This window comes from Octodon degus, unplaced genomic scaffold (genome assembly GCF_000260255.1).
Source record: "Octodon degus isolate 3935 unplaced genomic scaffold, OctDeg1.0 scaffold00028, whole genome shotgun sequence".
In the NCBI taxonomy this organism is placed as follows: domain Eukaryota; kingdom Metazoa; phylum Chordata; class Mammalia; order Rodentia; family Octodontidae; genus Octodon; species Octodon degus.
Genome location: NW_004524604.1, coordinates 20,291,969 through 20,316,729, shown reverse-complemented (window position 1 = coordinate 20,316,729; position 24,761 = coordinate 20,291,969). Strand labels below are relative to the sequence as shown.

The 24,761-nt window shown below is 49.5% G+C and overlaps 1 protein-coding gene across 1 annotated transcript in view; it reads left to right on the top strand.

Moving 5' to 3' along the window:
- The first annotated feature begins 1,817 nt into the window (after positions 1-1,817).
- Spsb4 (splA/ryanodine receptor domain and SOCS box containing 4) overlaps positions 1,818-24,761 on the top strand; it is a 75,716-nt gene continuing 52,772 nt past the window's right edge. Inside the window, exons 1-2 of the mRNA XM_004629231.2 lie at positions 1,818-2,356; positions 13,300-14,140. Coding sequence (XP_004629288.1) covers positions 13,447-14,140 — 694 coding nt within the window. The 5' untranslated portion in view covers positions 1,818-2,356; positions 13,300-13,446. The remainder of the gene's footprint in view (positions 2,357-13,299; positions 14,141-24,761) is intronic.

Below are 24,761 nucleotides of genomic sequence, written 5' to 3'. Positions count from 1 at the left end.
TGGCCCGAAGGGGGAAGGGACATAAAGATATTGGCTGACATGATGTTACCCAGCAGGAAGGTATAGAAATGAATACTTCCTCCATTAGCCAGATTGGATTGGGGGTCCAGGTAGGGAAGCCATCAGCTTGAAAGACTTATTGAAGTTCCCCTTTGCTCTGATCTTCCCTCAAATTTTCATTTTCCCCACCCAAACACACCCATCACCAACAGTGGCTTCGAGAATAGGTGCTAGGGAGCTTCCTACTAGGGACAGGAAGTGTGAGTATGGGGCAGCCTTGCTTACTAGGCCAGTTCAAATCACATGTCTTCCACATTTCTTCCGTGCAAGCACGGGCATCCAGAGATGAACAGGACACACAGACTTGCCATCAGGGTTTCCGTTTTTAGAAGGAAGACTAACAACAGTAGAATAAGGATGATCAATATCTGGCTAACACACCATTTTTATCAGCCCACCGAGCTATTCATGAAAACATCTTTGTTTGGTTTGGACTTCTGCAGTAGCTCCCAAGCTGATTTAGTCCATCCATCCATCCATCCACCCATCCATCCACCCACCCACACATGCATCTTGCTGCTAAGAGATCTTTCTAAAAAGCAAATCTAACACCCTCAATAGACTCCCCAGCTAATGAAGGCTAAGTCTTTTGGATGGTCCCTAGGACCCTAAGCAATCCCCAACTTCATCTTAACTTCTACTGCACTCCAGTCACACCACAGGCTACGTACTGTGGTAGGTAGGTACCAGGCTGTGCTGTCTGCCTGTGTCTAGGAGCTAATTCAGGCAGCCACTCTCGGGCACATTGCCAGATGGCCCTTCCTGTATGGGAGAGGAGCCTCAATGTTTTGAAGGAAACATTTGCCTCTCGGCTTGGATTGTCTGTTTTCTGTGTCCCTGATAAAATAGGCGTTCTCTAACCAATCTAGGCTCTTTGCCCGTGGCTGGCACAGGGTGGGCTGGTGTCAGCAAATGATTTGGAGTGGACTGATGTCAACTCTGGGATCACAAGCAGAGCAACCAAGTCAAGAATTTTCAGTTTCCCCAAGGAAGCAAGAACCTCAGAAGCGCCGGGATCTCTCGCTCTGGCCACTCCCTCTTGCTTATCTTTGTGCTCCTGTGGAGCAGTGAAGCCTCCGAGCCAGCGCCAGAGCCCGGAGAACTGAGATGCAGCTTCCTCAACCTCGGGTGGGCGGGAACGGCGCAGGGAAGCAGGTGCGGAACGAAATTGGATTTTAAAAGATGAGTTGGAGCCTGGTCTCAAAAATAAAGTGTTAAAATGTGTGTCTAAGGCGAAGACCTCAGCAAACCATTTGCTTTTCCCGGCTGCTGCTTCACACGTTCATTAAGTACAGGAACCAGCTATCCAGTGACTGCGCCGGTCTCCTCCTCCTCAGGGGCACCCCCTCTGGCGTTCCAGTAGCTCTTGAATGAATGGGGTGGGATCCGAGCTCATGAATGAGTGCGAGAGGGAGCGCGCGGGTGAGTGAATGGCTACCGAGCCGCTTCGGCTCAGGGGCGCGGGCGAGGGTTCCACTTCCCTCTCCCGCCAGCTGGTGGCCACGGGAAGGCTGCGGCGCCGGCAACTGCCCTAGCTGGGACAGCCGGGGCGCGGGATGGTGGGGGAAGGGGCGTTCCTGGCGGCCGCGCCTTCCTCGGCTATTGGATTAGTGGCCTTCAGGGATGAGCTCAGCCGGATCGGCTTTCAGCTGCAGCCTCCGGCCGGCCGGGAAGGCGGGGAGCGGGCGGCGGCGGAGGAGGGGGAGGAGGCGGCGGCGGCTGCAGCATCCAGAGCTGGCCGTGGCGGACGGCGCGCCCCGCGCACAAAGGCGCCCAGACCCTGGGAAGGCGATGAGCGTACTGCAGCCCGGGCCCGGGCCCCAGATGCAGGCACCACCGTGTGTGCCCTGTGCTCTGGGGAAGACGCTGGGCACGCCTAGGGCCAGCGGTCGAGGTTTGGCCCGTGCGCTCTGAGCGCGGGATTCGCTGCCCTCCAGGTCAGGCGCCAAGCTTCGGAGCGCCTAGAGCGCGGGCCTCGGCGCGCCCCTAGGATCGGCGCAGTGAGGCGCTTTCATCACTCTGCACCCGGCTCCAGGCTTCCTCTGTCGTTTGCTCCTGAGCGCCAACTTCGCCAAGAACGCTCCCAACTCCCGGCCACGCTGCTGGGCAGAGCGGGCGCCGCTGCCGGGCACCAGCAGTGAGAACGCGCCGCTGGCTCTCCGGAGGAAGTCAGCATCTGCAGGGTTGCTCGGGCGCCCCGGAGTGGGCAGCGAAGGCAGCGGGCGTCTTTCCTGGGAGCCCGGGACCTGCCAGTGCTGGGGATTCCTCCCGGGTGGCGCTCGCCCTCTCTTTTATGGTGAGTATTCTCCAGCGCCTGTTAAGGGGCGCATGGGGGTCGGGGTTGAGATCCCTGAGATCCGGCTGCGCAGACTTAGTGCGGGTGGACATTTGTCACAATCAACGTTTTTGGCGTCTTTCTGGTCGCAATCCCAGGGAATTTCTCTCTCCAGATTATGGCAGTCCAAGCTGTGGTTTGCGCAGCCTTGGGGTTTTGGGATCGGCCTCTGGGACCACGAGTTCAAAGCCCACTGCTAATCAGTGTCATGGAGACAGAGCAAAATATTGCCTCCAGAGTCCCTCGCCCGGGTTTGTATCCAGTATCTATCAGTCACTGGCCCGGTGACCTTGGGCAAGGCGCCAGACCTCGGTTTCCTCATCCATGAGATGGGGATGAGGATTGTGCCGATTTTACATGGTACTGATTGGGGCATCTGTGTGATGGTAGGCAGAGCTGTGTCTGACCCACAGGAAGCAACCAATTGTAGTTAACTAGCGTTATTATTAGCTCCGTGAGCCCAGGCATCCCACTCAACTTTCCTGAGCTGCAGCAGCATCCCCCCCTCCCCGGCTGTGAAATGGGGACAGTGATTCCCGGGGAGGTCTGCATCCCGGGGTTCGCAGCAGAAGTCAAGCGCCTGGCACGCTGAAAAAGCGGCCGCTGCTGTCCCATTTATCCCCGGCGCTGGGGCGTGAGGCTGATCGCCCAGCCGAGCGCTGCTCAAAGCCACTTCCTGGCCTTGCTCTAGACGAACTCGGTGATGCTCAGAAAGAGACAAGGTGGGGGCTTCGGGAGTCCTGGGAACTGGGAAGGAGGTCAGACCTTCCATTGAGCAAACCGCGCCTCACGGGTCGCACCGTAGGCTGCGAGCCAGCAGGGGACGCCGATCCTCGGACCTCTGAGTGGCTGGAGGAGCCGGAGGAGTGGCTGCGCCTGCCGCCCCCTAGCCAAGGCGCGGGCTGCTGCAGAGCCGAGGGAAGAAGAGGGCACTGGCGTCGCTGGCTCAAAGAGGTCTGACTGGGGTTGATTTCTACTTCCACCATCAGACCGCGGGGTGACCCTGGGCAAGTTCTCTGACCTCTCCAGGCTCTTCGGAGCCCCATCCTCCTATCGGACTTCGGGGACTTGAAGATAGTCCTCCAAGTCCTCTCCTCTTAGAAATCTGAGCCCCCATCTTCCCACTCACCTTCTGTCCCCCTCAGTTTGATTAGCCTAAAGAGGAGAAATGGCTCCGAGATAGTTATTAAAATGAGGTCTCAGAATCTGCCAGCACTGGCCCTGTTTGCAGAGGTCAGTAGACCTACTAACCTCGCTCAGTCTGTTCCCTCTACAACTCAATCCTGAGGCTGATGGTGATATTTCCTAAATCCTGCTCAAAGTTTGTTTTGTTTTGTTTTGTTTTTGTTTTTTGGTTGCAGATAAATGTAGTTTGGAGAAAAGCAAAATGTCAAACGCATGAGATGAACATACTTTGGTGTGGGGCTGTGTGTGTGGGGGGCGTGTGTGTGTACATGAATGTGATTCAGGGGACTGAACCCAGAGTCCCGCTGAGCTATATCATCAGCCCTTTTTCATTTTGAGATAGTATCTCACAAAGTCACTAAGTTGCCCAGGCTGTGCTGAAACTTGTCATCTTCCTGCCTCAACCTCCCAGTGCTGAGATTATAGGAGAGTGACATCACTGATTCCATTTATTAAAGTTCCTTACTAAATGGCAATAAAAATACATAAAGCTATCTTTGGCAAATGGGAAAGTCTAATTTACCAGCCATTCTACTCAAATATTGCTCCACTTTACATCTCTCTTACCTTAAAGACTGGTGAATTATGTGTCTAAAATAAAATCTATAAGGAAAAGAAACCAGCACGAATAGTCAACGGACACATGCCACCCCTCTAACAATGGACTCATCTCTCTATGATTCATCAAGTCAATCATCAAAAGACTAAACCAAAAAAAACTAAAAACAATTTATAAACAACAACAAAAAATGAAATAGAAGCCAGGAATGGCATTTCTGGAATCCCAGCACTCTGAGAGGCTGAGGCAGGAGGATTGCAAGTTTGAATCTGGACTGAAAAATTCAGTGACTCAATGAGAACCTGATTTATAATTTTTTAAATAAATTTTTAAAAATATCTTTTATAAGATTGGGTATATAGCTCAGTGAGAAGCTCCTGGGTTCAAACATCAGTACAGAAAGAGAAGGTTAGAAAGAGACAGGAACAACACTTTTTAAAACCTACAACAGGATCCCCTATTTCAGTAAATAAGAGAACTGTAGGCTGAAGCTATAAGATTCAGTTTTGCACATACCAGATTAACATCTTTTAAAAATGTAAATAGAACAAAATTTCCCCTAGTTTAGAACCTCCTCAGTGCTGCCAGGAATGAAATCCAGATGAACCAGAGCCCCAGGCCTTCTCCCTGCCCCTTTACCCCTTCTTACCATTTACCTCTCTCACCACCTCCAACTCTCTGGCCTTCTTGGTTTTGCTCCAGCACGCTGGGAGTATCCACCCAATGGTCGCCCTGCATCTAGTACTTCTCTCCTCAGTTTCTCATAGGACTGGAACATTTTCATCACTCAAGTGATCCTATATTTGGGGGGCTCTATTCCTGTCCCAGAAGCACCAAGCTCCAGGCTAGGGTAGAATCCTTATATTTTGGGGAAAGGACCCAACACAACTTGTCATGCTACAGTGACTTAAGTTTTTCTAAGCTGCCTGGCCAGTTGTCGTACATCCAAGCTCTAGAAGGTTTCTCCCTCCCTGCTGGTACAGGAACAGAAGGTATCAAGCAGTTTTCCAGCTCAAACAGACTACTCCAAGTAGAAAATCAAAAGGCTGCTGGGGCTGAGGTCGGGATCATCAGAAGTCTCTTGGTAGCCTATTTTTATTTTATTTATTAGCCTATTTTTAAAGGTGTGCATATTATGTGTACTTCATTTATGTGAACGTGACTCTGTCTATTTGGTTTTTAAAAAAAGATCAATCATAAAACATTTAAAATTCAGCAACACATTTTAAATAAAGCATGGTCCCTACATAAGCTAAGTGGCTTTCCTCCTGCTGCTCAGAAATAAAAATCTATCTGTTCTGAGGCCTCAGGAAAAAAAACTATCTGCCTCACACTTGGGGGAAGAGAAAGGTCCATGCCCAGTCAGCTGTCTTGAACTTTGTAGACCTTCAGGAGACTTGCAGGGCAATGTTTGCTGCATGTGGTTTGTCCTTCACACATTGCTTTCACAACTGAATACCCATGTAAAAAGTATACTCAGGAGGTGCAGGGTGAGTATTCCTTCCACAGTCAGAAGGGCTGTCTTTAGTGCAGCCCAGGTAGCTGGCACAGGGTGGTGCACTGGCCTCAGATGCAGACAGAGACTGGCTGGGCACTGGGCCCGCCAGCAGAAAGCAGCATGTGGTACAGGAGATGTTTGTGGGATTCAACAGCCAGGAGACACATTCAGTGAAGGGACAATGGGGGTGGGAATCAGCAAGAAATCCCAGCAGGTCCCTATCATGTGTCCCCTAGATTAACCCTGAGGCTTGAAGAGTTTTAACTTTCTTTCAGACATCCTGATTTTCAGACAATCAATTATGCCAATGGGCAAGGTTCATCTTGGGAGATAGATGAGGTTGGACAGGAAGATTATTGTGTTGCCATAACAGAGGATTCCCCTAGAGAGTCCCATCGGGCAGCCCCTCCTTCAACCCTTCTTGTCATGCTTTGCCCCAGACTGAGCTATACTAGGTCATATGGAGGCCAGCTGTCCTGCCGACCAACTCACATGTGCCCGGGGCAGCCCTCTGGGCACAGGGGCAGGTGCACAGTGGCCAGGCTCCCCAGGGCTGCACATGGCCTCACTAACTCCGAGCTGTTCCCCTTTCAAATGACCTTGCAGAGCTTGCTGGCCTGGTTACCGCCCAGCAAACTCCATTCCCTCCCCTGCTCTCTTCTTCGCTGGCTGACAGCTGAGCTTCTGCCTTGGGGGCCCCTGGATCCGCCACACGTGGGAGGATTCCCATGGAAACCCCAGGAGGAGGAGAGGCTGGGGAAGCCTCATTGATTCTGTGCCAGGAAGATGGGTGTGAGACAGCTCCACCTGGGACTGGACAGATGGCTCTCTGTGAGCGCTGGGAGAAGAAAGGGCTTGCCCGGCCAATTGTAGCATGAGCTCCCTGTGTACATTATGGAACAAGCAAATGGACATCTGTGAATAAAAGCCTGGGAGTTCTTTAGTTCATTCTTGTAGCTGGGTTCATCCTGAATGAATGTTTTGAGAAAGCAACCCCTGTGCTTAAATTTGTACCAAGACAATCCTTAAACCATTTCAGTGGAACCAGGGCCAGGCAAGTATCATTGCGCAGAAGAGGAAAGTGAGGAATAAAGGCACCAAGTGAGCTGTCTGAGCTCATGGAGTTCCCGATTCCTTCTAGGCCAAGACTCTTCCTCTTGCGGTGTGTTGCTTTTGAGCATTTGTGCACACTGCACTGCTGAGACATTCCCCCGTCATTTCCTCTCAGCCGAGCCCATTCAGATGGAGGGGACTCCAGCCCAGTGCTGGAGCTGTGCCCAGTCGGGCCCCTTGTGATGAGTGTTGTGGGCTCTGAAAGCAGAGATGTGGGGCCTCTATAGAGGGGTGATGCAGATGTGTGCTGGGGGAGGTGTGTCGGGAGCACAAGAGTAGGTGGCAGTAACAAGTCAGGAGCCACAGGGAGGCTGAAGAATGAAGGGGGGGATGGGTGGGAGAACATCAGAGAATATTCTAGAAGAATAAGGGTGGGGTCAGGAATGAACTTTCTTCTGGAAGGCAGAGCGAACCTGAGGAGGATTTGAAGCAGGGGACATGATGAGATCGATTAGCTTTGCATTTTACAGGTGTAGGAATAGATATTAGAAAGTCGTGTGCAGTCCACTAAAGGAATTCTTGTGGAATCAAACTGTCTTTCTTGTTGCAGTCTTTGTCATTATCCATGCCTGTCACTGGGTCTGACTCCTCTTGGGTGGACTCCCCCAGGAAGGAAGTGATTAGGTCTTAGACTTTCCTGCAGCCATGGATTCCCAGAGGGACACCATTATTGCTGGTTAAATGAAGGTGTGAAACCTGCTCTTACCCTTGATGCCACCAAGTTAAAGCCTGAGGCCACAGGGCGGAGAGTATCACCCAGTTATCACATGTCTGTTCCAGTCATGTCCCTGGTAGATTTCATGCATGTTGAGCCCAGCCAGGCAGGCCTCTGAGACTGTGATTTGGGGTCCTGGGCCTCTGAAGGCACCTTGTCTTACTTTGCAAACCATGAGGGCTTCTAAAGAGTGAGGTGTTGCCACTTCCTAACTCTTCACTTCCCTGTTGAGTCGTAACACCTGCTGGGGTCCTGGAAGAGCAATCGTCAATTAGAGTTTGTTTTCTATCTCAACCATGGAGCAGATCCTTCAGGATATCATCAAGCGCCCCTATCCAAGCAGGGTATAAGACATTAAGTTTGGTTTGGGGGAGTGTGATAGAGGCACTTTGACCTCTATCACATGGTTCAATGTGCCTGCTGCATACTAGATTCAGAGATGATACTGCAATCAGGAAATTAGGTTCTATTGCATGTCCTGTGTGCCTGGCCCTGTGGCGTGTGCTGTGCTCAAAGCAAGTAAAAATTGTACCAAACATTTGGTCCCCGTGGCTAGAAAGAAAGGATGGGTGACAGAGCCTGGAGTGGTCACCGCTGTGTCTCCAGCTCTAGGCTGCCCAGTGCCTGCATACAAGGGGCATCCACTAAGTGCTGAAAAAACAAATGAGACCTGGAAGCAGAGAAGGTGTAAAGCAGTACCTGATGAAGGAGCACAGTGGACACAGCCGGAGACAGCGGCTCAGAGAGAATGACCTTGTCAGTGTAGAACTAGGCCCAGTGTCCCCAAATCCCCCTCCGTGTGCTGTCCTCTAAAGAGACTAGGGGTGAGCCCTCCCTGAACCCACAACTCACAGGTGTGCTGTGCCCTGGCTTTAAGCCCTGAGGTCCTTCCTTAGACGGGAAGCACTTCTCAGGGACGATGAAGTGGGGCCTTAGCTTCCTGTCCTCAATATAGTAAAAAGTTGCTCAGCAGGGCCAGAAAGATGCCCTCCTGGTGGCTTGGGTAGTCAGAGGTTGTAGCAGCTCCTGGAGATCCAGCCAGTGGATCCAGGGAGGCTTCACAAAGGAGGTAGGCTCACCCCCCCACCCCCAGGCTCCACCTTCAAAGACCTTCCTAGTGTGAATTTAGAACATTCATTAGGGACATTCAGCCCTTCCCAGGACATGTGCAAGTGGCACAAGGGCAGTGTGAGAGGCTGTGCAAGATTTAGAAGAGCCCTTGCCTTGTCCTGGGCGCCTCCTGGCTGTCAGATCAGCCTTGATCCTTGTGAAGGCAAGCAAGGTGAGCTGGCAGTCAGCAACATTTTCTGATGGGTCTCAGAGAGGTTAAATCCTTGTACAAGGCCCAGAGGCTGAGGTTCATTCTGAGGCGCTGCTGCTGGTTTTCCTTAATGGCCTGTCCTCAGCACAGGAGCTCACTGCTGCTGGCCCTATCTGTGTAAAAGCTACCTCGTTACAACCCCAGGGTGAGCACCCTTCAGGAGTTCTGCCTTTTGCAAGTAGGATGGAGACCTTGAAGTTCTTGTCAGGAGGGAGAGCCTAGTGTCCTTGCTGGACCAGAACAGGCAAAACCAAGTCCAAGAGCCTGTCTGGGCTGCTCCTGACTGCTACTTTCAAAGGTTTGAAAGATGCCTCCCTGAAAATAGCAGCTCAAGGTGGTACACAAGGCCCTGAGTTCAGTCCCCAGTGCCACCAAAAAAAAAAAAAAAAAAAAAAAATCAGGAAAATCTAAATCCATAGTGTAGAGAGGTTTCAAATTCTTTTTGCATTAACTTCATAATTTCTCTTATAATTAACAGCTTATGTTAGTGTTGTACGTTTATTACAACTAATGAACAAATATTGCTACATTCTTATTCACTGAAATCTGTACTTTATGCAGAGTTCCTTCCTTTTCCCCTAAAGCCTCTTTCTGTTCTCCAGAGTCCGATTGAGGACAGCGCAGCACATTGAATCCTTGTGGCTCTGGCTCCTCTGGGCTCTGGCAGTGTCTTCCCTTGTTATGAATGACCTTGACAGTTTTGAGAACTGCTCAGTATCTCCTCAGGCAAGGCACTAATTGGACTTTGTTCTGTGTTATTCTCATAACAGTAAACCCACTGAGATTATGGGTTTGAGAAAGGAAGACCACAGAGGTAAAATGTCTCTGCATTAGGTCATATTGAGGATATGCGCATCAAACATGCGCTAGGTGAATATACTAGGTAATAATATAATTAATAATGATGGATAATTAGTTAGATTGGACTCAATTGTTTATAAATGCTGTTAGTTTTGGTGGTATTTTCCTCCCCAAATGATTACCCCTTGGGTTTAAAAAAATTAGTTCCATCATTTTCTATGTAATTAACCTTAATTCATATTTGTTTATTTTAAAAATGTACCAGCAAGAGTATACCAGCCAGGATTTCCTCAAGCACAGCTTTAGAGGTGTGTTACAAAGTCTAATAGATGAAATGGCTTTTTGTTATTGTTATTGCCTAGGTATTTTACAGTTTTTATGTATATTTATCTGAGTTGTTGAAAGAGAATTTTTAAAAACATCCAAATGGTAGGGTTTTGGAATCCATAATTTTATGATAGGTTTCCACATTTTTCTGTTATGAGATTATGGGTTATTTTTACTTCTGGGTGAGGTTTTATTTGTGACCTAGTGTGTAGAAATTTGTTTTGATGGTTCTGTGAGCACCTGAACGAATACCTATTCCTTGCCTGCGCAGCATTGAATTTGATATGTATATCAATTAGACCTGTCTTATTAATTATGTAAGTTTAGCTTTTTATGTGTTTATTTAATTTGGTCCATTGATCTGACACAGTTGAAGAGGGAAATTAAACTTACTGCCTCGAATGTATTTCTGTCTCATGAGTCCTCTAGCCTTTGCTCTAAAGCTTCAACTGAGGGTCATATTTTTTGTTTTTACTTTAAAATTTTTAAAAACTTTATTTATTTATTTGGTACAGAGTCTCACTATGCAGCTCAGATTCTTAGTGATTTTATCTCAGTCTCCCCAACACTGAGATTACAGGCACGTGCCACCATGCCCGGTTTCAGTGGCCAGCACAGCATGCCTGAGGTGCTGGGGCCGACACAGCATGCAGTACCGGGGATCGAACCAGTATCCTTGTGCTTACCAGGCAGATGCTTAGATCCTTGAGCTATCTTCCCATAGTTTTTATTATTGAGTTCTCCTTTACCATATTTAAAACATTTTGTCCTGAAATCAGATTTACCTGCCTAATACTAAGGTCATATTTCCTTCTTAGCTTGAATTTACACTTGTCTGGATCTCTTTCTTCTCTTTTTCCTTTTCCCCTCTCTTCTCCTTTTCTATTTTCTTTTCATGATTCTTGAGGATGTCTCTTATATGTAACAAGTGTTTGGGGGGCTTATCTTGTTCCCATTTTTATTAGTTTATTGTGCTCACTCATTGATAGAGATACTATTTTGATCCTAGTTTTACTATCATGTTTTATGTCTTTTTGCTTCAATGGCTTCTTAAAACAAAATCTTTTAATATATGGTCTTTCATTTTGTGTTGTGTTCTTTTTGACAATTTGAAAGGTTTATATTTTATTTTTAGCTCTGTAAGTTATCGTTATCCTAACAATGAAAACAAATTTAGCCTTTTGTTTAAATAGTCATAGCTCCCTCTCTTTTAAAGTACGCAACTACAAAATTAGTTTATACATGCAGTCACAATTTTCATCTGCTTTTTAAATCCGCTTTTTAAATTTTTTATTATTTTTAAATTATTCTCTTGATTTGCTACAGCATTTTCCCATTCTTTTACTATTTCATTACTTTGATTTTAATGTGTATTGCGCTGGCTCCTCTTCAAAAGAGGTGAACTTTTCTTGGATCAGGATTTTACAGGCAGCACATATTGAGAAGGTGCCAGGAATTCTTAGGAAGGCAGGACTGCTCCCTGGTTCACAGAAAGTTTGCTTCCAAGATTGTGGTAGTGAGTCCTTCAGTCTTTTCTTCTTTCTTGGGCAGTAGAGATCTGTAGCTGTGGGCCTCTCCCATTTCCAAGCCCTGCTCCATGTACACTGCCTCACTAACACACTGCTTCCTGTGAAGATGGCTTTCCTGCAAATCCTACCCTCCTCAGTCCCCACCAGGTCAGAGGCAGCTCCCACCACCAGACTGGAGATGTTGTCCTCATCACTATCCTGATTAAAACCATGGTTCTTCCCTTTGAGGATGCTAGCTCCTGCCTGACACTGCCAGCTTTTCCCTAGATCTGAAGCCACAGGTGTCTTCAAGAGGTGTTTTTCTCTGTCACGGACCTTTTCCCTGATTTGGCAGCCCTTGGCTGTTTTTGGCAGCCTTTCCTTTAACGCTGTGTTTCGGGTTACAAATGTGTTCTAGTTTTGCTGAAGTGGAAGCTTGTGTTTCTGTTTTTCTATCTCCTTGATTTGGGTGCTTTCAGACATGAAAATGAGAAACTATTCTTCCATCTAAAAACTGTCTAGGGAAGCACATTTTTATGTGTTCTGGTATTTTCTGAAATCAAATATTAGCTAGAGCTCTCTGAATAGGGTTGACATCAGCTAAAGCTGCTATTTGACAGAAACAAAGAAAAGATGGAGAGTTGAGAGTAAAATAGGAGGATTTAAAAAGATCCCCATGCTACAGCTGTCCATGCACATGCTGGTGGGGGTGCTTTTCTCCCCCAGCTGGATACTGGCTGGGGTGAGCCACTGTTAGGTGGGAGGTCATAGACATGTAAGGCAATGCGTGAAATATGTCCCATCCCCTCATCTGCCTCAGACTGGTTATTCAAAGTCCAGTAGCCCTTTGACTGGAATGGGGGTGAGGAGGTTCGTGCTTCAGCTCAGCACAGGCTGCAGGGCTCAACTCTGCTTTCCCCACTCCCAGGGTCCTTCCAAGCAGCCCACATAACCCTAGCATCTGCCTGGTCTTCCAGTGGCCAATTCTTTCTCCTTGAACACTGGAGTTCTGTGTCTGGTTAAGTGCTGCTGTAAATGGTTAAATACCCAAACAAGTATGAGTGCACCCAAAGCGAAGGGCCCATGGGTGACAGACACCCAGAGCACAGAGAGGAAAATCTGCTTGCAGAGTCCTTCATAGCATTGTCTCTCAGATTCCCATTTCATACATGAGAAACCTAGAGTCTGAGGGGCTTAGAGACAGCTAACTGGGAGAGAGGAATTCGGATTCATCTCTTTCTGGGTCCAGAGCTTGGACACCAGCCCCTTACCTTCCTTTCCTGCCCCATTCATTCTCCATAGAGACAGCACCTTATTCTCAGAGGATTGCTTTATGTCCATTTTCCTGGGTCACCTCACTGGGCCTTTACCCTATGTCTTGCTTCTCAAGCCTCGCTACATGTTAGTTTGCTTATTAAGCTCCCCAGGGTAGCCAGACTTGGGAACCAATGAACCACACCCTAAATGTCTGTACCCCACCCCCATCTTGGCAAACTACACCTTTTCCAGGCCTAGTCCTTATTTCTAAAGCGATTACCTATGATGGTCTAATGCACCATGCAGATTCTGAAACCAGATGGCCTTCATCCGAATATTGGCTCCGTCACTTATTAGCTGTGGGACTTCTGATGACGTACCCTTGTTGTGCTCTGTAAAATGGTAATGACAGCATTCATGTTTTCTAAGGAGGTCTTACGGATTAAATGAGTTAACCTAAATCATTTGGAGCCGTGTCTGAGCATGGCAGGTTCTAGTGTAAGTATTAATTAATGTGGATGATGATGCTGTCAGTGGGCTCGGCCAAGGCATGGGCATAGATGTAAGGATGGACACCTGGAAGGCTGCTCTGATAACGTAGGACCTTTGCTTCCTTCCAGGAGCTTGGGCCCCTGCCACAGCCCGGTAGAGGCTGTGGAGGTCAACGGTCCGGAATTGCCTGTCCCGAAGTCCACCCCTGGCTGTGGGGAGTGGAAGTCCCCGCCAGGTAGCAGTGGCCCGCAGCGGTCCCCTCCGCACGACAAGCCATGGGCCAGAAGCTCTCTGGTGGCCTCAAGTCGGTGGAGGTGCGTGAGCCCGCTCTGCGGCCGGCCAAGCGGGAGCTGCGGGGAGCAGAGGCGGGGCGGCCCGCGCGGCTGGACCAGCTGCTGGACATGCCAGCCGCGGGCTCTGCCGTGCAGCTGCGGCATGCCTGGAACCCAGAGGACCGCTCCCTCAACGTCTTTGTCAAGGACGATGACCGGCTCACCTTCCACCGGCACCCAGTGGCTCAGAGCACGGACGGCATCCGTGGCAAGGTGGGCCACGCGCGAGGCCTGCACGCCTGGCAGATTGACTGGCCCGCGCGGCAGCGCGGCACGCATGCGGTGGTGGGGGTGGCCACTGCACGTGCTCCGCTGCACTCGGTGGGCTACACCGCACTGGTGGGCAGTGATGTCGAGTCCTGGGGCTGGGACCTGGGCCGCAGCCGCCTCTACCACGATGGCAAGAACCGGCCCGGTGTGGCGTACCCGGCCTTCCTGGGTCCTGACGAGGCCTTCGCGCTGCCTGACTCGCTGCTTGTTGTGCTGGATATGGATGAGGGCACGCTCAGCTTCATCGTGGACGGCCAGTACCTGGGCGTGGCCTTCCGTGGCCTCAAGGGCAAGAAGCTGTACCCGGTGGTGAGTGCCGTCTGGGGCCACTGCGAAGTCACCATGCGCTACATCAATGGCCTTGATCGTAAGTGTGAAATGTGCTGGGCTGGGGGGCTGAGGGTGCAAAGGCTGCCTGTCCTTACAGAGCTGGGGAGGGAAGACACACGAGGGGTAGGTGAAGCAGCAGTTAGGATGAACCCACAGCGTCCAGTGGTGGTTAGGACCTGGCCCGGAATTGTTACCTCCTTGTAGGCTTGGTAAATTGGGGTTGTGCTTCATTTTTCCCATCTGTAAAAATGGCGTGGTAATGGAAATTTAGCTGAGGACTGTCATGAAGACCATGTAAGATAAGGCTGGATGTGCTCAGGGGACTGCCTGGCACCTAATAAGGAAGGGCTTTGCATGGTGATACTCCTTACAGATCTTTCAGGCTATATAGGAATGTACACAGTGACCCAAGGTAGGCAGAGCAGGAAACAAACAGCAAGGCACAGTTACGGGGTTGGAGGGCCATCCACTCCACTACTGATGAGTAATAAGTCGTGAGCATAGCGGCTCTTGCTTAGGGACCACTTACTGTATAAAGGGGACTGGACCCTGAAATTCCAGCTCTTGCTGATAAGCCATCTGTTAAAAGAGGCAACAGCCTCTCGCCTCCAGCTATTACCTCGGGGGAGTGAGATCTCTGAGTTATGGGGTCTTTGGACTTTTTCAGGAGTACCCAAAAAGATCTAGAGTGTGTGAACTGTCCCAGTTCTTAAAATGAGCCGCTGCTGAAAACTGTGAACATACAGATCACCTTTGCAAGTTGCAGACAAGCCCACAGGCTGTTGAGTTTGGTCCCCTGAACACTCTGAGGTCATATTTAATATGCACAACCATCCCATGAAGCAACTTAAAAATCATAGTCACAAAAATGATTATTGGTTTTAGGAGGGAGTTCCTTGGGGTGCAGAGTGGCCTTCAGCTGCACGTCCTGCCTTGCATCCCAGCTGAGCAGGGCCAGAAGTTGGTTGCTCAGTTCCACACCCCAGCCCGCCAGCACCTGCCCACACTGACCTTCTGCCACACCCCTGCTGGGCCAGAAGACAGGACTCACCACCAGCACTCAGTTTATTCACTTCCTTTTAAATGAGAGATGAGAAAATGCCTGTGAGGTAGCTTTCAGATGCTTCTGGAGAGAAGCAAAAATGAGGAGCAGAGTTGCAGAGTCCCCCCCAAATCCACTGGCCTCCATACTAATTCCTTTCCCACATTCCTCCTTTGGTGGAGGGACTGACAGTAATACTCCAGAAAAGAACTCAAGGAAAAGCACTAACTCATGTAAAATCTGTATTTGTTCAAGCAAAGGGTGGGTTGGTGGTTTTCACTGTTGACAGCTCAACAGAAAAGTAATTGGCATGCTCAGCTCTGGGGTATACTTGGTGACATTCTTGCTCATATTTTATTTTCATAGTTGCTGGACTAAGGTTGCTGTTGATGGCAAGTGTTGCCTTATTTTTCTCTTGGTAACTGGTTATATCTTGCAGCAGATGAGTATGTTCTGAGAAGGGTAGATTTAGTCATCACAACATCTTGTGGAAAGGGTCTGAAGTGCTCTTATAGACATAGGGACCAGGCAAACCCCAGTGGTAAGAAAACACAACAAACACTATGTAATGGAACTGGAAAGTTTACTTGTTAAAATTAATCACTGCACCAAAAGGATGACCTTACCATACCAAGACTCTGGAATCTGAAAAGCCTTATTTCCAACTGTGTCTCCAACACTGAGTGATTGTGTGTCTTTGGTGAGTCACTCTAAGACCACAAGACCCAATCTATACATCTGTAAGATGGGACAGTTTCAGGTCCCTTTCTTAGCTGTCATGTTATCTTGTATGTTGGCACCACTATGTAATAGCTAGGATTAAAGACATGATGTTGATCCTACTAGGCACTACCAAAGCCACCAGTTAGGCCCCCAAAGTAGGCTTCCTCTTGACTATGAATTCATGTCAATCTGTTACTTGATTTTAGTACCACACTCAGGTCCTAACAAGGTTGCAGACAGCGGCTGCTCATGAGTGTTGGAATCAGGAGCATCTCTTAGCTGGTGCACTGCTCAGGAGGGGCAAGGCAGGAAGGGCAGCTGTGTTCTGGACATGTTGAGCTCATGGATCCCTCAGGTGACTGAAGAAGTGTGATGGGAATGAAACGTGGAGTGGTTCTGCTTCCTCTCCACTGGGAATTTTCAGTTAGGCAGAATTTGGAATGCAAGGAAAGCAAGGAAGGCTGTTTTGTGCCGCAAGTTTGTGAAGTCTCCTGCTTGATGGTGCCCTGGGCTTGCTTGGTGTGTTCTAGTCTGGCCTCCAGACACAAGTGACAGCCACTGTCTGGGAAAACATGTGAGAGCTCAACATGGCACAAGCCTTGACTAGAGGGCAGACTGTAGGCTGCACTACAGTGGAGGTCAGGGCCAGGGTGGTGACTGGGAAGGTGACCCAGCTAAAGGTCACTATGGATCCATGGGGGCTGAGCATAGCTTGGCCCGGGGGAGAGGGCTCTGGGCAAGGAAGGTGATGCAAGGTGGAAATGTATAGATAAGAAGAATTCTCAGCCAGTGTTGATTATAGATATGATGGAAGATTCCCATATGCAGACCCATATGGGGGTCTGGGACCAGACTCAGAGACTTTCTCAGGAACAAAATGATGGGGCTATTCCCTGGGACTGCTTCCCCAAAGGGGGATGGGGAGATGGCTCAGTGGAATAAGCGCTTCCCTGCTTCCCCAAAAGATCATAGTAGGAGAGAGTTCCACAGGAGGGCCCACCATGCAGACCCAAGGTATGCTGTGCCCTTAGTACTCAGCAAGAGGTCCAGGCTTGTTCTTACTCCTTCCTCTTAACCTCATTATCTCAGATGGGAATAATAAAATTCACCAGCACCAAGCAGACACAGCAGGTAGGACTTAGCTGTCATATGAAGTAGGTGAGGTGGGGAGGGTTCTGGGGTTCACCTCTTGAAATAAAGAAAAGGTGGCTTGCACTGCAGCTTTTCCTCTGCTGTGACAAAGTCAACGGGTTTCACTTTTTCTATTTCTGAATTTTTTAAGACTATAAAAGCATGACTTAGAAAGGTCTTACCACCCTGAACCCTGAAGCCTGTATTTGTTGAGGACAAGAGCTCCTGACAGAGCAATTTCCTGTGGCAATTACATAAAGTTGTCAAACCTTTTGCAAGTGAAATAGTTATGTCACTACATGGAGGAGTGAAGTGGCTCAGCATCAGGGACTTTACTGCAAAGAGCTGCAGATCTGAGGGCTCTGAGTGAGCTGAGAAACACAGAACCACATCCAGGCAAATGGATAAGCTGTCTCAAATTATCTAGGGCAATAATAATAATAATAACAATAATAGCAATTAAAGCAATACTACTTAGTGCTCAGGTAACAACACTGTGAGCTAACACCTGCATTACAGTCTTTGGTTTACCCTGAAGACCCTGAGGCACAGAGAGCTGGAGTAAGTTGCTAAAGGTTACATAGCTCGTAACTATATAACAGGCCCAGTGGGGACTTTGTGGAGACATTCGTAGACTAGGCAGGGACCAAAGGACCAGGAGAGTCTGCTCCGCCTGGCTCTGTCAGTGCAGCAGAGAGCTGACCCTGTCTTCCACAGCAACTACGTGGATGAGGCCCTGACATGCTGTCTCTGTTGTTTTTCCTCCTCCACCGCTTCATCTCCAGCCCTCAAAGCCCTTGGCTTACCACAGAGCTCTGCGGGGTGCTTTGAAAAGCTAAGTTGTATAAAGACAGGCCCAGCTGTGGCTGTGAATCAGGCACGCTTGATCGCTAATGGGGGAATGTCTCTGCAAATGTCCAACTGCTGTGAGGTTCAGCCCCTGGGGCGGGTGGGGGTAGGGGACAGCATGTGGGCCTTTGGAATCTGCTAGGCTGGTTTCCAGAATTTCGTGCTGGCTCCTCTTTCCACATGTTGGTGGCCCGGAGGGTGGGAGGGCGCATAGAAGGGCTTTGTCTCTTGAGTTCTTGGGTGGTAAGTGGTGTGTGAGTGATAGCAGAAGAGAAGAGCCAGGACAGGGACAAAGGGCCCTGGATCCCTAGGCTTGATGTAGGAGTGTTAATGACAGATACCACCCATGTTCAGTGCCTTGGACTGTTTTATTAATTTATTTTTAAACTTTTATTTAGCCCTGGGCTGGGGAAATAGCTCAGCAGTCTAAGCACCTGCCTGGCAAGTGCAAGGACCCAGGTTTGATCCCTGGTACCACAAGCTGTGCCAACCCTGAAACCCCTGGGAGGCTGTACCAGCCATCAAAACTGGGATGGTGGTGCACACTAGTAATACCAGCACTGGAGAGGCTGACACAGGAGGGTCACTATGAATCGGAGCTGTGATTATCCCAATTTTATAGATGGGGAAACTGAGTCTTAGAAAGGTGAAATATTTGCCCACAGCTAGCAAGCACCAGCGAGGCTGTGCTGAAGTCCAGTAGGACCCTCCTCCCTGCCCACCCTCCACAGGCTTTGTGCTAGCCTCTGATGCCGGGCCTGCTGGAGTATAACTAGACCCACAGAGGGCCCATTGGCCCTCAGGGCTGGCTTTAGGCTATGAGCGCAAATGCAGGGATCTTGGGACTGACTGAGAGGGCCCATCCACCTGCACCAAGCACAGAAAGCTCATTGCCAGACATTGTTCCTAGATGGCTTAATCGATCTGCCAACACGTATTTATTGGCGTAATAGCACAGTAGAGGAGCTGGCAGCCAGCCAGACTTCTAGTATCGATGAAGACCAGAGAGAGTTTTCTACCAGGATACTGCAAGGACACCAGATGCCACCTTTGTCAGAGCATCCTTGAGCTCAGCCCCCATCTCTTCACCTTCCTGCTCAGCATCCATGCGCTCCAACCAGACAGCAAAGTCCTTCTGCCTCCTGACATCTGGACTAGCTCCTGCACCAAGGCCAGTGCCTGGTGTCCTCTTTGTCCCTTCTCCAGCTCACACCCAGTTCTATCTGTGTTTTTGTAGTATCAGCTAGTGCTGAGTCCACTCTGCCTGTGCTCCTCTACCTCCTGTGGGTTGTCCTCCTTCCTCAAGTGAGAGGAGGTCCCCAGGCAGGGATGATGAGCAGCACAGATATACAGACAAGCAGCCACTCCATAGGTACTTTGGGGAGGAAAGCTGTGCCTTTGATAACAGGCTCAGCACCACAAGAATTGAACAATGAAGTTCCCCACCCCCACGTACCCCACCATACTTCAGCTGCCCAGCCCCCCATCCATTAGCACTTTCTTGCATGCCCTTCCCAAAATATTTACAACAGGAAATGTTTAGATCTTACTGTAGATATCACTCAGCAGCTACTTTTCCCTCCCTAATGGATCTTGGCAATTGTGTATCAGTTAATGTAGAGGTGCCTTCCTGTTTCTAACAGATTCATGTGTTTTGTGGTATGGATGTATCATAATTTAATTATTCAGATCTCTAAATTTGGACAATTAGGCTGTTTTCCTTAAGCACATACTTTTGATCTTAATTTGAATTCCATTTCTTCCTTCCCTCTTTCTGCCATGTACTATCTCAGGCCTCAGTTTTCCCAACCATGCCAAAGGAATAATTGTACATATCTCACTCCGTCCTGTGTTGGAAACAAAGCCTGGCCCAACTCACGACTCGGCTCACTGCCTGTGGTGGAGGGGAACTGTCACTGTTGTGCTTATCCTGGGTTTCAGGTCTCACTGTCACACTCATCCTGGGCATCTGATGAATGCTTGGGAGTGACCTGGTCCCTAATTTAAAATACAGTCGTGTGAATCTGATACTAAGAAGCTGCACACATTTGTATGCTAAAATTGTTTGTACTGTGCAGCCCAGCCTGTTCTTACATCACGTGTGTTTCAACCTAAGCACCCGGAATCTTTACCTGCACGGAATAGGCTCACAATGTATTCCGTTCTGTTATTGCTGCTGCTGTGAATGCTGAACAAGGTAGCTCTTGGAGGCGAGGACTGCATCTTGACCGTCCTGGCCACCTTTCTCGTAGTGCCCCATGGACCAGAGCACATAGTAGGAGGTCAAGCACTGCGTGTTAATGTATTGGCCTCCCACCACCTGAGGATCTCTGCTTTTCTCTGCCACAGTAGGACTCAGTCACAGTTAGCTGGAAGAGAGGCTGCTGCCTGCAGGCTGCCGGCCCCCTTGAAGTCTGACCTTTGTGTGACCCATCCCCACCTCTCCTGTGCTTTGCATAGCACATCTGTCCCCACACATAGGCCAATTGGAGACTATGTGATGAGCCAGGCGTTTCAATTCAGAATCCCTGCTTTCAGAAACCGGCCCCTATTCTTTGTTATCCACAAAAGGAGCGGACTTTCCACTAAAGAGAAGGTCTTGCTCTGCTGCCCTGGCCCCGCTTTGTGGGAGAGTGTTCATGTTTAACACAGTCCCCTGTAGGTTCACACAAATTCTGCCTGCAGTCATAAGACTTTGAAGTATAGGCTCCAGCATTTGAAATCAGGCTTGGTCAGGACAAGTGTTCCCCTGGGCACTGGGATGATCTCATGGACAGCCGGGGCTCGGGTCTCACAGCACTGGGTTCTAACTTGTTTCTAATGAGCTGTGACCCTGAACAAGTTATCACCTTAGTGTGCTCATCTGAGAAACAAATGTATTTGGCAACAACCTGTCAGATCATGCCACCCTGGAACCCCAGGCGTGCTGTGCCAGCCACCAAAACCAGGCGTGGTAGTGCATGCCTGTAATACCAGTGCTGGGGAGGCTGAGACAGGAGGATCACTGTACATTTGAGCTGCGTAGTGAGACCCTGTACCAAATAAATAAATAAATAAATAAATATATTTTTAAAATTTTAAAAGAAAACTGTCAGATCATGGATAATGCCTAGAAATTGACTGGTATAGTGCCTGGGACATCATAGGTACTGGCAAACGGTAGGTATAGAAATGGCTAATTCTACCTATCATTGTTCCCATGGACTGGCAAATTCCTGTGTTATTAAATATGAAAGTAACCATTGTTACTGTGTTATGGTACACATTGTGAAATCTAAGGGATTTCACCCAAGGGAATATGCTGGCTTTGGGAGATTTTGACTCAGCTCTTTAAAATGCATGGTGGAAATGGTACCTGAGGTTCAGAGGCTGCTGCACATTTGTCATAAATGATCTGGGAGAGTTTAGCTTGCTCCACAAGCAGTTTCAAAGGTCTCCTTCTCAGTATCTTGTTCAAATGAGTCTCTGAAAAGCTACAGCTCCCAGGGGTGACTTGTCTATATGGTGAATGCCTGTCTAACAAGGGCACCTAGGTAAGGAAGGGGCCTCACTCTCACTGGCAGAGAGAGTGGTGCGTGTGCGTGTGTGTGTGTGTGTGTGTGTGTGTGTGTGTGTGTGTGTGTTGGGAGGAACTGCCAAGGCTCTACCGCCCCAGCAGCACCCTCTGCCCTGTGGCTCATCATCACAGACACATGAGGAAACTGAGGTTGAGGAAGGCGGAGAGCCAGCTCATGGCACCTGCGTGGGAGGGGGCTCTCGAAGGACTGGAATCCGAGCCTTCCTCCGGCACCTGTACCTCTAACCTCCAAGCTATCTGGGTCATGTCAGGTTGTCATGACTGCAGGAGGCCACAGGCGTTGGCTTTCATGCGCAAAGGAAAAGTTTATCCAAATAGGTATCAGCCATCCTCACTGCCATGATGCCCAAATCCTCTTAAATACAGTCCGGCCGATTTCTCAGCCCACCTGATTTGTGCTGGTGACACTGCAGAGGGGGAAGTGTTAGGAAAGCAGGGGATGAAGTGAGCAGATTTGCAGGGGAGGATGCCGTGGCGAGTGGCAGAGCAAAGTGCTGGCAAGTGTGGCAGGCCATTTGGTCGGGGAGCCAGCGGGTTTGCCCAGTCTTGTCCCTTGGTGAAGTCAAGGGGACGGTTAGCATGAGTTACGGCCTGGCCCAGACACTAATAAGGCTGCTGCAGAGCCTTCCATAATTCAAAGGAAGGCTATGCTGTGTAATGGCCCTTCTTCGTCAGATCTTCCAGGACTTGGTGCCTCCTTAATGATTTATTTGCTCAGAATGAAATTAAGCCCAGGCGGCATGAGCTTGGAAAATACTGCCCTGCTGGCTCTCCCAGCTCTTCCTCCTTTTCAGTCACAGCTTGCTATAAATAGCGCTACGAGAGCCCCGCTTGTGAACTGCCTGCTGGGAGCCCTGAGAGAGGCAAGGCCAGCACCCTGGGCTTCTGGGACCATCCCTCCCCGGCCCCTGAGCCCTGCCCTCCCATCTCCCAGGCCCAGGACACTTGTGGGGGGTGGGGTGGGCACAGAAAACAAAGATCTGAGATTTCTCAGCTCCAAAGTCACTCAAGGAGATGCTCAGGTTGGAGTCACTGCCAAGTTCTAGGTCTTGTCCTCTTTGTTGCGTTGCATAGGGGTGTCCCAGGGTGGCAGCGGGTTTTCTTCCACGGGTGAATGACAGCTCTCTGTCTGAGGTCTGGTCCTCCCTGGGTGTGACATGTGGGGTCCTGTCCATGGAACTGTGTGTGGCATGTGGAGAGAGTGGTTGTGTGTGTCCAGGCGCTGGAGAGCACGCAGGCATCCTGATGTAGCCTCATCTGCATGTCTGCCCCAGCCCCTCAAACCCTCCTGTGTCTTTCTGTTCCATGATTTGGGGCTCAGTATGGTCCTTCCTCTGCTCCTGAGTCTTGGCAGCTTTAATGTGCCAGCAGGCAGGTCTTGGTCTAAAGTCTCCAGTCTGGAATGATGGGCCCTATGGAGGCGCCTGTAGAGGCTCCCCCACCCTAGATTGGCTGCTTCTGGGCCTGGCCCTCCCTGCTGCGCATAGCTGCTCATTTATGTGGGGGTAAAGATGCGATTGCTGTTGCCTCAGCCCCACTTCATCCTGTGGGGCTCAACTGCCAACCCCAGTGGCATGTGCGGAGCCTGTGACACCTGTTCATCTGTCTGGTTATCTGGTCTAGTAAGAAGCATCTGGTAGCCCAGGCAAGAACTTGGGCCTCCTTAGAGCAGGGAGCTCACCCACTATAGCCAAGGTACAGGCCACCCCAGTCTGCAGGCAGAGGCTGGGGCAGCTCCAGGACAAGTTTACTTGTGGCCAAGTTCTCCCTACCCTTGGTCCCAGGGGTGTGAAGAACCCCAATGCTGGCCTGAGTATGGTCACCTCCAGGCTTGGCAAGCTACCCAGGACATAAGTGGAGGACTGAGGACTTCATTTCCTTTAGGCCACCACAGGCAACCTCCCTGAGCCAATCAAGGTGTTTAGCCAAAATGGATTGTTCAGGTGTGTGAAGATTTAAGAAACATTATTTTTTTAAATTTATTTATTTATTTATTTATTTGGTACAGGGTCTCACTACACCAGTATGGCATACAGTACTAGGGATCAAACTCAGGTCCTTGGGCTTGCCAGGCAGGCGCTTAGAAAGTCAAACTATCTCTATCATCTTTTTAAAAAGGCTTTCTTATCTTAATCTCACTTGATTTACCTGGAGTCTGGTGCTGAATGTGAAGGAAGGAGAAGGGGCTGGACTAAGAGCCACAGAACTTGGCTCAGCTGGTTCCAGCTTGGCCACTGGCTATGTGACTTTATAGGCAAGTGGCTTTCTCGCTGTGCCTGTTACCCCGTCCAGCAAGGAAGGGGTTGGACAAATGACCTCAAAGGGCCTGTGTAATTCTGTGTTCTCTGATGTGGAAAGGTTGGCTGCACATCTGCTTTGTTGAATGACATTTCACGCTATAGCCACATGTGGCTGTTCATGAAAATTGAAGTACTTTGGGAGGCTGAGGCAGGCGGATTGAAAGTTCAAGTCCTGCCTAGGCAATTTAGAGAGACTTCCTCTCAAAATGAAAATTAAAAGGCTGCTGTGGACACAGCTTAGTAGTAGTGTACCAGTGGATTTGGTTCCTAGTACCAAAATAGCAAGAATGACAATTAAGTGAAATGAAAAATTCAGTTCCTCAGGACTAGCCACCTCAAGCGCCGCCTGGCCACATGCAGCTGGTGGCCACCATATCATGCAGATGTCTACTTTCTTACCAAGGCACAAGTCTTCCGTGGATTGTGCTGCTTTAGAGCCACTGAGGACTAGGACCTGATGTGGGAGAGAAGAGGCACAGTCAGGAGCTAATTCTGGGCTCTGCATGTTAGGTGGAGGCAGCTCTCTCCTGGGGGAAGAAGGTTCAGTCAGGACCTAGAAACATTAGAGAATGTCAGAGGTCCTAGGTGGGGAGCAAGGCACAGACAGGAGGTATGCCAGGAATTTGGAGAGGGGCCCTGGGAGAGGGGCACAGGAGGGAGGAACCCTGCAGGCCAGGGGGGAGGAGGGGGGAGGGGCAGCGGGCTAGCTCTGCGCCCTTGAGCAAGTGGCCCTGGTTCCTTGAGAGTGAATTAGGAAGAGTAAGAAAGGGTTCTTAAGGAGCAGAAGTAGGGTGAAATCCTGGAGGAGAGTGCCTCCTAAAGGGCCAGGCCCAGGCAGATGGTGGTGGCTTCCATACTGCACTTGTATTCATCCTAGAATCTTGACTGTCCCCCCCAATTTGAGTGCTCTGAAGTGTCTCCTCATTCCCATGGGGAAAAGACCGTACAAAGGGACCAGTGATTTCATCCATCTCCCCACCACCAGCATGTGGCCATCTCCCATCCAAGCTGCCCAGCCGGTTACACAGCGCCTGGC